A 14,693-nucleotide genomic window follows, 5' to 3' on the forward strand; every position below is an offset into this window, starting at 1 on the left:
AGACCAAAGTAGACCCAAGTGTGGACTAACAAAGCTTATGTTGCCAAGCCATTTTTTTCCCTCAACTTTTCATAGACACACCAAAGGCAATATGAAATTACCACTTGCAAAAAGAGGTTTTTCATTCCTATATACCCACTGGATTGAGGACAGTACATACAAAGAATAGACATAGCATTTTCTGTACATATAGATATTGTTTCCATATCTTCATAGAAAGTATTCATAAGATTGGATTTCAAATGTGGTTTGATTTATATTCCTACACTAAGACTAGGGTAAGTTTAGAATTGTACATATTTTATTCAATCAAAAATTACGTACGATGCTTTTTATCATTTGCACTTTTAACATTAAATTTGCGCAATACAGAGAGAGTGTTTTGTAAAGGAACCTACACGGCTAAACTTTTTATATAATATGTCCTTGCCTGCGCAGAAGCGATTTTTAGGAATCACGTGGTGGGTGATGCGCGGCGGTAGGTGAGTGACGTGTCGATCTCGTGATTGGTAAATGAGTTGAAGTTTGTGTCCCGCGCTGTGTACGTTGCGCAAACTTAACCCACTCAAGGCTCAAGAAGTTTGCCGGTACCTGTAAAATATGTGGCTACACCATTGCCGACTATAGCCCAAAAATACAAAACACATTTTAATGCAGTACATGGCTCAAAAATGGAATATCTCGGCAATATTTCTGCAACAGTATATGGCTCATTATTTTGTCTTTACATGGTCTACATACATGACTTAAACTACACACTGTTTAAATTTGTTTTAATTTTATATTTATGGATTTTAATTATCATTATGTAAGTTAGTAGTAGTAGCGTAGTTATACCGATATGATTATTTAAAAAAAACTACACTAGTAGTATATATAGTTATAGGTTATAGGATACATTTGTTTACTACCGTTGAAAGATCATTATTTCTTTCGACTTGAATGTGATTTCGTCCATCCAATTATGTAGTATATAGCATATGAAGTTGAAGTTAATTAAACGTGTACCTTCATAGGCATCATTTAAAGGTAATGCTATTCCGGCCATACAGATTCCCATCGGAAGAGCTTTATCATCTCAGACAATTACTTTCCGTTAGGAAGCTGTTAAGTCCTAAGTGTAATTTTAAAAGCTCCCGTATGATAATAGGCTGTTTCTTAAAAGAAAGAGGGATGTCGTCGTCTGTCAGACCGTAAAGACTTCGCCAGGCGCAATATGCGAGCAGACTATAATAGATTAAATAGGTTGCTTAATATCTACCCGCTCACGGTCCACAATCTTACACATTATAAAGAACTGTTCTCAAATGAATAAGCATATTTTTATTTATTTATTATGTAATAAAATTCTAGTACTTTGGTTATATTCGACTAAGAATCAAGCACCCACTATAGACCTTTCGTATGAATTGATGTGACTGATAATGTATAACAAGCGGTGCGCCATCGTAGTATATCGAGATACTAAGCAGGAAGAATCGCTTACAAAGGTGTATTTTCAGCGCTTCAACTTCCTTAATACTTAGTAGTAGTAATTTGGCGATTGAGTATCGCACGAGACGCTCCAATCAGTAGTTTCCTGTTGTCGCCCTATATCCTGTCACCTTGGCTTCAATCACACCGCTTCATTACGCCCAATTACTATGAGTTATAACGGTTGCATTGATACACACTGTTTATTACTGTACTTTGTGTTTCGAATTCAATAAGTCCTAGTCGATCCAAAGTTAGTTTCATTTACCAGCAAAATGTGGATCGTTTTTATACAAAATCTGTGAATTGGTTGATTGATGTAAGAAAGGATATTTTGTAACATCGTTTAAAAATTGCCCCCTGTTCTAAGAGCCTACAGTATATCGAATAATCGAATACAAACACAGAATTACGAGTCCTAGTCTATAAGCTAGATAAAATAACGTGAAATAGAATACTTAACATTTATGAGATGAGAATTATCGTTAGAAAGAATCAAAGATCGCAGATTAGATCGAGAAGTATAATCAGTCCTTTAATGCTGGCAGCATTTCCACGCTGTATTGTGATATTTATTCTTTAAGCTAGGTAACAAGCGCTAACTTTAATCTTTAATTAACGTCTATGCAATTAAACTCCACGGCCTAAGGGAACAAAATCAAGAAAATACTGATTTTTAGGTACTTTTCATGAAATTATCTCTGTATTTAGTCGTATTACGACTAACACAATAGTTCTTCAAATGTAAATTGTTTTATTCGTCTTAGATATAATTAATGTAGAATAACGTATATAATGTACAAGGTTTTTCCACAACTGAGCGTTTTTGAAGGCAGTTTTTGCCGCGCACCACCACTATGTCGAATCAGCTGCCCAGTGTAGTCTGTTTGCCACCTGTAAAATTAGAAAAAAGCTATTTCTTCAATTCTACGGAATCGTGGCGGATTTACTAACAGGCTGAGAATGCTGGAGCCTTGGGCGTCAAATTTGGGACCCGAATTGTTTTTTTTGCTATCTCATACAAATCAAAAAGATTTCTGTGAGATTACAAAAAAAACTATCACTTTCCCCTTGTCATTGCACATTCGGGGAAGCAAACTCTAGAGTCCATATTCTAGAGTCAGTCAGTTCGCCCCCAACCAGTAATCGTCCTCAGCGCGTTCAGCTCACACTTTGTATAAATGAAAATACCGGCATTGCAGAAAATCTACTATAAACGTATACATGTCAATCCCACTACTGATTGGAGGCTGCGTACTGAGTGGTTTCGTATAGTTTTTTTCTCAAAATTATTTTACGTCGATATTGTTGGATTGTAAAAATAACCTAGGAGGTCAGGGCGGCAAACTTCACTGTCACGGCAATTTGTAAATCTCCCACTACTACGGAAGTGTATTGTTTTATTGAAAACTTTCCTGTTAATTTAAATAATACAAAGGTTGGTAGGACGTAACAATAATATTGTTCGAGTATAAATTATTCTTAGATGACAACAAACATGCCATTATATAAGTATGTAGTATCTAATAGAGTCTGTGCAGTACCAGTATAAGCGGGAATCGTTTCTCAAAACAATTTGTTATTAAGATAGACAATTAATATAACATCAGCTATATAAATAGTAACATTAATATATTATAATTATACCTAAGTATTTAAGTTATTTAGTATATAATTTATTATAATTTTTTGTTAATATGACTTGTATTAATAAAAATGTTAATTTAAAAAAACAAAGAAAATGATTTCCAAGCAACAATTTTAACTATCATATTTTGAGTTGACGCCTGGTATTTAGTATCATAGTAGACTCCACGTCTGGTGCTTTACTCGTTTAACGAATAATTATCGCAATACAACGAGGAAATGGTGCCAGCGTTAAAGGTACACTGCCACAGGGACCAAACTTTTTAAATTTGTATTTATTAATTTTTAATTAACATTAATATTACTATGAAGGTTAATAAAATTGTAAATACTGTATTTTGTGTGTTGTAATTAAAGACTCATAGAGCATAGTAATAAATGTGATTCCACGACCAAAGCTCGTAGAACGATGACAAACCGGGGCAGTATGACTTATTTCTACCTAAACACTATTTCATAAGTATACCCTATATGAATAAATGAATTTTACTTCCTCGTATGGTGGAGAAACATAACGCGAGAAAAACTGGGACGAAACCAAAAAAACTACGATGTCTTGTCCTAAATTCAAATTCAAACATATTTTCTTATTTAATGAGACTCTGTGTCCTATCATAAACATGCATTCGCTAACACTATGGCCATCCCTTTCCCATTTGGCCCAGCAACCTAGACAACAAGCTGACCGGTTATCACTGGTGTGCACTGCTTCGAGTTGTTCTGGCGCATCATTCGCGCAAGTGTTGCAATCTCATCTGTTCTTCACTGTGCCATGAACCCTCTCTAGGTTAAGGTCAATATTTTGTTTAGGGATCAAATTGAGGCTATTGATCTCTTTGTAACAATTTAAATAGACTCGTCTTTATGAGATAGACTATAACTAGATAGACTATACTAGGTAAAAATATTAGGACAATTTTCATTATTGAAACTCTTAGGTCTTTGACCTATTATATATTATTTTCGGCAATTAAATATAGTACTACATGTGGTCTCCACCGAGACATAGTTTAAAATAAGACCATACACACAAATTTTTGTGTGTAATACTACTACTACAAATAAAATACTACATTTAAGAATACTAATAAAAATTCAGATTGTGTCAGTTTTTATACAGAATTCGTACAGAAAAACAATTATTATAGTGCATAAAAGTGTGCCCTGACATAAGTGTTCTATTGAATATCTCTGATAGTTCGTCGAGATGGATCTCCGACATGACCGCCATGATAACGGGAGCAGGCGAAGAAAAGATGATGTTCAATCCCACCAGCCCTAGTTAAAAAAAATAAAGTCACATTTTAGGAATATTTGACATTTGACGCTCTCCTGCTCCCTAGCTTTTAGGCCACAAATCTGCCTCTTATCGCGTGTCTGATAGGCTATTAGAGGTGATATGTGAAAAAAATTTCAAACTAAGAACGACCATTACAATGTTCCTTGATGAATCGATTTGCCGTGTTCTTGATGATTTGCGATAAAATTGCAGTATTTGTAACAATTTTTTTTTAAACTTACAGGTGGAAATGCAGTTTTAAGTGATTTCAAGCCATTATGATTTATTTTTGTAGACATGTGTTTAACTAATTTGTGCAATTGATTTTGAATAACTTGTGTTTTTTTTTTATGAAAGACTTTTGCGTCGAAAACGTGAATCCCAGACAGATTCTTCCAAGAAAAGAGAAGCGCAATTATGAGTAATTCAAAGCAAGTACTGAACCGTGATCCATTTACTAGCGAGCCAACAATAGATAATAATATTTTTTTCAACCATATTAATTGCAACGCACAATAGTTAAAGTATATTTTATGATTATTTATATAATTCTAATTCTCAATGCGTACTGCTGATAGAGGCTAAACGTTTATTTTTATATTTTAATTATAATCAAAGACAAGCAAGATAGCTGGCGCAGCCGCAGAGCAGGAAGAAAATAATAAACGGCATAAATATAAGAGTCTTTCCTCCAACTTCGGTTTTGTTCCCTTTGGAGTAGAGACTGGGGTTCAATTCCAGAGGCGCTAATTAAAGATTTAAGTTGGCGTCTGGTAGATAGTGCCGGTAACCCCAAAGGTGGTACTTTCCTAGCTCAACGAATACGTATCGCATGTCACAAGGCCCAAACGTTTTTAATTTGTTTTGACTTTCTTTTTAATAATTTAAATTATAGGCTAAGAAAATTGTAAATTTCCATTAATTGTATAATAGTTTTATAATATTTTTAATTACAATAATACTTTATTCCTTAAATAAAATTTATTTATTATAAATTAATTGCTTAAGGAATAAAATAATGTTGGTCTAGTTTCTAATGTTTTCTAATGTTGTTCTAGTTTCAGCGTTCAACTCTTATCCCTGAGGATGTAGATACATCCTCCATTCTAGACGGCATCTGCCGTGTATCCCTGAGCACCAATGGCCCATCTACCAAGCCTTTTAGAAAAAAATTCACGAAACAGATCTAAGGCTCAGACCTAAAATGTTGTAGCGCCACTGTTTTTTTTAAAAATAAAAAGGCGAATAACATTTTATGTGGAGCATGGTCCTTCTATATTTGGAAAAAAAAACTGCACCAAAAAGAACTGTCAGAGTTTAATGCCAATTCTCATTTGTGTTCTTTTTGAGAAATGTAACTGTAAAATTAAAATATTTTTAATAACTTTACTTAATATACATTGTGTTACCTATATGTAATAATCAGGAGAGAAAGAAAATGACAAGACAATGATCAGGAATAGAGATTCTGGCTAAGAAATTTATTTAATCATAACCGATGTTATCATTGTAATCGAATTCGTTCTTCCACTTTAATAAAAAGATATAATATCAATAAAAGACGTCATTATCTTTGTAATCTTACACATAATAAATAACGATTTGAATTTTTTTCTTAGGATTCCTCTGAAAGTATTTTAATACTGTAATTTTAAAGTAAAAAGCATTTAGGACGCACCAATGTTGAAAGTACTGTTGTTCCGGCCTCTGTTATGTGACGCATTGAAGGTTAATTTATGTACTGGATCTTGTTGGTTAAAAAGATGCCTTCTGTACTTTCCTAAACTGATCATCGGATCAAAACCTGATTACTTCGCCGTAAAGACGATAATTCCTGTTCATTTGAGCAGCAAGTAGCAGTAATATCCAGCAATGAACTTACAACTAATTTCCAGATGTATGTAATCCTGAATCTTATGAAAATTCTATTTACGTCAATTTCTATAAAATGATAAATATACTCGTTTAATAAAAACAAATATTTTAGTACGTTTATATTAACTGTCACTGTCTACCTCATAATATCAAAGTACTACTAATCGATTTTGTCCCTAGCCTAGCCAACGGTTGATTTATGCATGCAAATTTTAAAAAAATGAGTTTATGTAGTACACATTACGTGTGCGCCCGGATAATATATACGGAACATATCTATCGTATATATATGCGGAACTCGGCGAATTTGTATTGTATTGTATTGTATATCGAATTTTATAGTGAAATTGTAATCCATACAGTTTTATGTGCCGTCAGTTTTGTTTTCGTGGAGGGAAAGTGTGTTGTTTAAAATAGGATAATGAGGCAGCCTGTGAAACTAAATTTGAAGAAACCCACTTCTGAGTACTTTAGACTTATAGAAGATTATTGGGTACGTAGACCATATTAAACCTGAAATGTATATATAAGTCTTATAATATTCGTTACATTTTTCAATTATTCAACTACAAACGCGTTTGTAGTAGAATGCGTTTGTTTATTATTTTTAAAAGATTGTAGCTAAGGGGTAGTTTTGATCCCATATCGTCCCCTGCTACAGGTTGGAGCAATAAATTAGACCACCGCAGGGTACCAAAGTTTTTTTTGACTACCACAACTGATCTTGGTAACATTTGCGCCTGACACTTTATGTCATCAACCTTAACTAAGAAACTACATAGTTTTATGTTGTAATTTAGCGTACTATTAGATAAGTGGTTATTGCGCATAGCAAGAAAAATGGCCGGGTGCGAACTCAGAGTTGAACATAACGCTTTAGGTTTAGTATATAAATTATCCTTCGTAGAACAAAATAGCGACGAAGCGAAGAAGTCGTAGCGCCGGGGTGTAAAATTAATTTATTATTATGTGTAAACATAGACGACTCTATCAAAATTGATTCTTAATATGAAAGATAGCTGAAAGAGCAATCTTAGACCCAAGTATCCCTACCCATCCGTTATGGTGGTTTTGCAAAATATCCAGTATCGCTTTACCAACCTTCCTATCTTCTGTTCATAGTTCAGCAAATCTCATAGGTAAAATTTTAAGGGCATCCCCTTCGAACTTTCTTCAAGCTTGGAAGAAGCTAGAAACGCTTTCTTAATTGCATGCCCAGGTCAAAATTTTCCGATTTCTCCAATTTCACAGATGAGCTGGGACGACATAAACTGTAAATTGTCTTATGACAAACTGCGCTGTACGCATGAGGCCGGTTACTGGCTTCACGCGTCCCCTTCGTCAAATACAGGAGCATTTCTTGAGCCTGACACGCTCCGAATCGCAACCAGTCTATGGCTTGGGGTTCCGGTCTGCGCTTCTAATAAATGTCCCTGTGGAAGTGATGTCGAAAAGCTAGCACATCGCGGACTGTCATGCCAATAATGTGCAGGCCGCCTCTCGAGACATGCTGCACTTAACGATATCATACGCCGGTCCCTCACCACCGTCAATATACCAAGTCTACTTGAGTTGGCTGGTATTGCAAGAGACGATGGTAAGAGATCGGACGGTATGAGTTTAATTGGAAGATGGGCTGCGTGCTGGTATGGGATGCAACCTGTTCACGCTGACACGCTGGACCCTTCCTTCATGGAACCAACAACAGAGCTGGTGCGGCTTGTGAAGCGGCTTAAAAAGCTAAGATTGCCTAATATAGGAGTCTAGGCTTGTATAGGTTTAGCCGTTTAAAAATTGAATATTTTAATTCGGAAAATTTCAGAATTTAAATCGGCGTACTCATTACAATGTCGCATTTTACCCTATATTTCATAAATAATTATTCTATTGTTTTGTGCATACAACAGCTAGACTATTGTCGTCATTTCCTTACGTCAGTTCGACGTACTAATTTGTGTTATTGGTGTATTTCTTATTGCTCTATCTGCTCTGCGTATGTTTTCATTTATATCGAACAAGTCATTAATTAGACCATTTACGTATAGAACTCGTGTAGGCTTTGGTTATCGGATATCAAAATACAATTTTTTTAGTTGACCTACCTTTGGAAAGAACTACGGGAAAGAAAGGGCATCGCTCTAGGGATTCGTATATCGTTCTAAGGACCGATGTATACGTTTAAATGGCTGAGAGGATATTGAGCGGCGGAGGCACAACTTGTGTAACAAAAAGAGAGTATCTATGTACCTAATGAACCAATTTTGTTTTTTTTTTATGAAAATAGCCACGTTATTAGTGAGTGGCATGCTATATATTAACCCGAAACATTCAAAGACTTTTTAGTGATGACTATCACGTTCGTAAAGTAACTCGGAGACAAAACCTTTCTTAGGCGCGCTGCCTTAAAGATGATAGATTTCTGGTGAAAATATGTTTTTTATATTATATAAAAGCAAGTCCTCAACCTTGTCAATTTGTCTATCTGTTTACGATTACTTCGAAAGTAATACGCAGAATTTATTGCGGTTAATACCTCTAGAATTATTTATGAGGAAGGTTTAGGTGTATAATATTTCTAGTATTAAGGGTTCTCCTGCGTTGCCAGGTGTCGCCAAGCAAGATCTTTGAATGGTAAAATACCTAGTCCAGCCATAAGATCTGTTAAAATTCACACGAATATGATAATGAACACGAAAAATATGTTAAATTTTGCTTATTATTGTAGTTAAATATACTTATAAACAAATTTGGACATACTGTTTCTACATTATTCTTTTCTCCAATCCAAAGTACTAAATGTTTGTGTTCTCAGTAGATCGGATGGAAATTTATATTATGTGTCACTCGTCGTTGTTGAAATTATCGTTTTTGCATTTATGTTTAATTATTTATTTAAAAAAAGGTTTACCTACGGGCATTGCGGTAAAATATTCTATCTAGACTTGGGGCAGAGGGCGTCCACAATGAATCTCCATCACGTTTGGTCTTGAGCCTATGTCCCCTCGCTCCAAGTCATTCCGGCTCTCTTTGTCACACCTGCAACTGTACGACGCTAGGTTTTCTTGGGACGGCCATGCTTCCGCTTTCCTTGCCGGGTCCAATGAAGCACCTGCTAGAGGATACAATTAGAATCTCTTTTGAGTGTATGGCCTATCCATTTCCACTTCCGTCGCTTGTTCTGATGACCCTGATTAATCAGATTAGATCTAGACACAAGCAAAAAAAAATGCACTTATTAAGAGGCAAACACAGCATGTATAAATGTACGTAATAACGATTAGTAACTAATGATAACTAACTTTAATACTTAAAAACGACAAATATCTAATTATAACAGTGAACGAAATAAAAGTAATTACGCTTATTGCAAAATTTGTAGACGGCTCTGCGAAACTGGGTAAGAGAGGTGTAACGCGTCAATTACGGGGGAAAATTTTATTGCCTAACACATCCTAGGAATAGTAGAACCTTGGTCACTTTTACGAAAGGGGTTCTCTGTTTCTAAGCTAAATAAATAAATTCCCTACAAATTAGGATGAATCTTGTAACTGTAACACTGCTTTTATTATATAGAAGTGGCAAATTTATTAAATTACCTATGAAGGTGCCATAATTCTAAACAGTGCCATGACGTATCATATTACACTGAGAAATGTATAAAAGAAAGCTGTCCAAAAATTTGTAATGTTACCTGTGATGAAGAGTGGATCCTGTACGATAATTCAAATTTGGGATAGCTTCTTGCAAGGTAAAAAAAATCAATTCTGGGCCGGCGAAACTGCTTTTAAAGATTTTATTGATTCCCGTCAGAATGGTTGCAATGGTTTTAGCAAACGGTTCAATTAACCTACTTTTCCTTCAACCTATAAGATGGCAAAAGTGCTTCCATAGCAATGCTACTTACTTTGATTAAATAAATACTTTCCATTTAAAAAAAATACTTTTTGCACATACAAAACACCAATGTTATAATATGTAACTACCAATAATAATTTAATATAACAACGAATAACAAAGGAATATCTATTATAAAGGATACCAAATCTTTGCTATAATATTTTAAGACTTTTTTAGTTACGTTAAGTATACTTAGTCTAGACATAATACTGAAAAAAATTAAAAAAATCTATTGCAAATAACATTTATTAATTTTAGAGTGTATTTAGTTTAATACATAAATATACAACAATATAAATACTAAAAGCTTATTCGAAGTGGTCTCCATTGGCTGCAATACAGTCCTTTAAACGTTGAGATGATATCAATAGAAGCACGCACTCTTCCCATGCGAAAATTCTTCACTGCCAATCGCACGGATTGTGTTAGGGACTCCAAATTATGATGGCGTTTAGAGCAATCCGTACTCTCTAAAACTGACCATAAATCATAATCCAACGAATTAGGATCGGGACTAGACGACGGCCAGTCTTCAGCTCTGATGAAGTCCGAAAAGTCCATTTCCAAATAAGACTTCGTAGACGGAGCTTTATGACCCGGCACCGAGTCTTTTGAAGAACCATTCTTAGTTATTGAACTTGGTGTTGTTAACGTACTTCACTACCTTCCCAAGAATGGTATCTTGATAAACTTGCGCCAATGTTTTGATACCTTTTTCACAAAAGTATGGCTCAGTCACTCCTTCATTCTTCCTTACAATTAATAAATGAAATTTTATATTTTGACCGATTTATATATACACAGGCTTATATATTGTGATTTATCTGTTTTAGTGAATGTGTGTGTGTGGCAAAATTGCGCACCTTTTTGCGCACATATAACTCTCTTACCTATATGGTACAGATATTGGACACAATAGTGAGACCAAACGCAGCTCCGTCAGCCATGGTGTTTGCTCATCTGAGAACACACTCAGTGTTTAAACACCCACGACCTTCAGCATTCACACCTGTACGTTCCACAGTCAATGTTAGACCAACCACTAAGACACTGAGGCTGTCCAGGATAAATCTCACTTGCATTCCTGAATGAATATGACATAGGAGTATTCAAGACATATTTTATGAGGCCTGCACCTTGCTACCTTTTTGTTTGTAATTTTGTTTCCGAAATGAACTCAGTATTTTTTGAACTCGTAAGACTCGGTTACGCAAAATTTACCTATAGTGGTCGTCGGAAGGTTCAGGAGATTAAGTGTTAGTAAACAGATACCTGAATGGTCCGAAGGCGCTGGGGTGACGTCACAAACAGCTTTATTAAAACTGCGCAATCTCTCGCGCGGCATCATTTGCCGATCTGCGCGTTGCCCGCGCACCGCGTTTCGTGTTTAAAAATCGCGTGTGTTTTTGTGCACCATGCCGAAGAATATTTTCGCCGAAATGGGCTCCCAGGTGGGGCTGACGCCCTCCAGACAAAATAAACAGGTTGGAATAAATCTACTTTTTTTTAAATTGACGCGAATGGTATTTCGAGCGCAATCCGGCAGAGACTGTTTCATGGTCGGACATAAATAAACTACACTGAAATACGATGTCAATACTCAGTTTGGATCCCGGTTAATGCCAGACTAATATAGGGACGTACTGATTGTGTTATTTGACTGCATCCGTGTTTAAATCAGAGGTTCTTCAGAAGAATCTGATTCGATGTGACAAAAAAAATCAAATATTTTTATTGAAGATTACTGTTTTCTAAATATCATAGAAATAAATAATATGCGAAAGTTGAAAGTATTTGTGTAGTTTTTAAGTAATGTTACAAGTTAAAAAAACTAAAATTTTATTTAAATAATTTTATATCTACGAAATCAAACTGTTAACTAGGGGTTAAAAACGCGATTTTCAACTCTAGGATCGTGCGTTTGTTAACTGTTGGACAGAATTTTCTCTGTATGTCGTCGTAAGTCGTATGGTGAAGGAAAGGAAGGAAATGTGTCCGATCCAAGACACGTTTAACCAGAGTACACTGTACATGTTATAAGAAAAAATATAAAATTATTTTCATTCTATAAAAAATATAACCAATACGACGTTTCACTAACTGTTTCAAAACAATTTTGATAAAAATGCAATTTGCTGGTTGATTATAAATAATGAAACACAATACAAATAGTTAAGATGAGCCGTATATGATGGAATTCCAATATTGAAGTAATTTTCCGCTCTAACAGGAAATATTAGTTAAATTTATTAGTACGTTTGAATGACCTATATGTTAGTGTATTTAAATATACCTTTTTTATATCTCTGCTATATGATAGACATGTCCAGTCGTATACACAATACCAATCGTATTTTCTACGACTCGTTATTTATATAGAAACGGTAGCCTATCTCTCCGATAATATCTAATCTAACTTGCAACTAATTGTGCTTTCGCATTTAAAGCATTTAATGTAACAGGAAAAGAAATAAATCTGGCCCATTCCCCATTAGTCTACTAATTACGGGACACAAACTTCTAAATAAGTATTCAAATCAGTGGCACTACAACCTTTTTAGGGCTGGGCCTCAGATTTTTAAATCTGTTAAATGATCATTTGTCAATCTAATAGGCAAGTATGTGCCTCTCAAACACTGTCAGGTCTAAGGCAAGCCGGTTTCCTCACAATGCTTTCTTTCACCGTTTGATCGGATGTTGAGCGCAAAGAAAAAAGTCCATTGGTGCACAGCCGGGGCTCGAACCTTCGACCTCAGTGAGAGTCACCGGCTTAAGCTACTGGACCAACACTGCTCTTTAAATAAGTATTAACTGTGTTTTTAAATAATTAGGGATTTTATCATTCTTAATATTCGGTAAATTCTCATATAATATGGGATACACTTCCACACTTTCTACACAGAACAAACTTAAAAATCACCGAAGTTCTTATAAATCCCATTTTCATAGCCAAACGCAAAGTACTTTAATAGAAACAAGTTTATTATTTAATTTGACATTAAAATATGAAAATGGTAGAATGCATAATGACCATGTCACGGCCGACTAGATTTCTTGGCTTAAGACTAATTAGGTTATTAATTAACCATTAATTAATGTGCATTATTTTAGTCTCAATATACATTTTCTGACTTTTTAAAATACTAGATTAACTCTCAAAGATGCTTAGAAGGGATCTTACATGAACAGCGCCGTTTAGATTTAAATTCACCCAAATTTAGAAAGTAGTATTGTCAAACCATGAGTTATATGTGCGGTCTTCTAATAATATATTCAATATAATATATATATTCTTAAATTACATAACATCAATATCACCATTCAATGAGTCAAATCCAAAAATTGCCTACCTCGTTATCGAGGTATTGCATATAAGGTTTGGCACATATCCCGTGCTGTTTATCTTCTCCTTCTTGTAGTGCCTCTCCATTACTGGAGGTTGGCCGTCAGTCTCTTGAAGTGTGTCTTGTTCTGTGCCAGATGCAGCAACTCTTCCGCAGTTGCTATACCAGTCCACTCCCTAGACCCTAGCGTTGCGAAGCTATGATTTCTTTCTTCTACCAAAATGCCGTTTACCCCGGATGTTATCAATTATAATTAATTGAAGGAGATGGTAGCGGTCAGGGTGCAACACGTGGCCCAGGTACGGAATTTTCCGTTGTTTAATGTACTGCATAATTTTTTTCGACATTCCAACTCGTTAGAGACCTTCTGGATCCAGCTGATACGAAGCATGCAACGATAGTACCTCACTACACACATAGCTTCCAAGCGCCGTAGGGTATCTACTTTAATTGTTCAAGCTTCACAGCCGTACAGAACAATTGGCCATATGTAACAGAGGAGAGTTCGGACTCGCAGTTTAATAGTCTAATGACGTCAGCCCAAAAAATTCTGTGCTGTTTATCCTTGGTAATAACCAAGCCTCCAGGCTATTTACATTTCTTGTGTGACTCCATATTAAAGTAATAACCAGCCTGTGTGGAACGGAGAGATATATTTATGAATTTATCTTAGAGTCTGATCTTTTTTGAATAAAACATCAGGAGTAAAATTGATTAATCCATTTTATAATAAATAAACAAGTAATATTTTATACACGACTATACAGTATTTAAAATATTTTATTTATCAATTTTTAAGTTAATAAATAAAAAAAGTTTATAAGGGTACATATTTTTAATAATATTTTTTTTTTAATTTAATTAATCTAAAAATCCACCTCAAACATGAACTTACAATAACCCTCATTAATAAAGACACCAAAGATTATTCGAGTATTTGAGGTTTATGTGTAAGACGGTATCTTTTGCTTTACAAAACTTTGAAAACATTAATTGATTCTAAAGTTTTACTTAACTTGTATCCGTCTAAGGGTTTCACTCGGTTCTTAGCTCTAAAGACGAGTCTCGAACGTCATTACATTTTTGACATACAGGAATCGCAGTTAGGTCTCTCTCAACTAAAAACAACCCCAGTTTCATATTTAGTAGATATGCTTATAAAAAAGTCAAACTGAGAA

At 34.9% G+C, this 14,693-nt stretch overlaps 1 protein-coding gene and 1 long non-coding RNA gene across 3 annotated transcripts in view; one reads left to right on the top strand and one right to left on the bottom strand.

Moving 5' to 3' along the window:
• Positions 1 to 4,279: 4,279 nt before the first annotated feature.
• LOC123718523 lies at positions 4,280 to 11,580 on the bottom strand. Its single transcript, XR_006755031.1, has 3 exons — positions 11,444 to 11,580; positions 9,183 to 9,386; positions 4,280 to 4,398 (listed from the first exon to the last, which is right to left on the bottom strand). It is a non-coding gene; the product is annotated as an uncharacterized LOC123718523 (long non-coding RNA).
• LOC123718522 (proton-coupled amino acid transporter-like protein CG1139) overlaps positions 6,689 to 14,693 on the top strand; it is a 46,690-nt gene continuing 38,685 nt past the window's right edge. Inside the window, exon 1 of one of the 2 annotated variants that reach the window (XM_045675109.1) lies at positions 6,689 to 6,767. In XM_045675109.1, coding sequence (XP_045531065.1) covers positions 6,696 to 6,767 — 72 coding nt within the window. In that variant the 5' untranslated portion in view covers positions 6,689 to 6,695. Of the gene's footprint in view, positions 6,768 to 11,517; positions 11,656 to 14,693 lie in introns of those variants that run through there. The other variant, XM_045675110.1, reaches the window with a different exon arrangement.

Source organism: Pieris brassicae, chromosome Z, assembly GCF_905147105.1.
Source record: "Pieris brassicae chromosome Z, ilPieBrab1.1, whole genome shotgun sequence".
Classification (NCBI taxonomy): Eukaryota; Metazoa; Arthropoda; class Insecta; order Lepidoptera; family Pieridae; genus Pieris; species Pieris brassicae.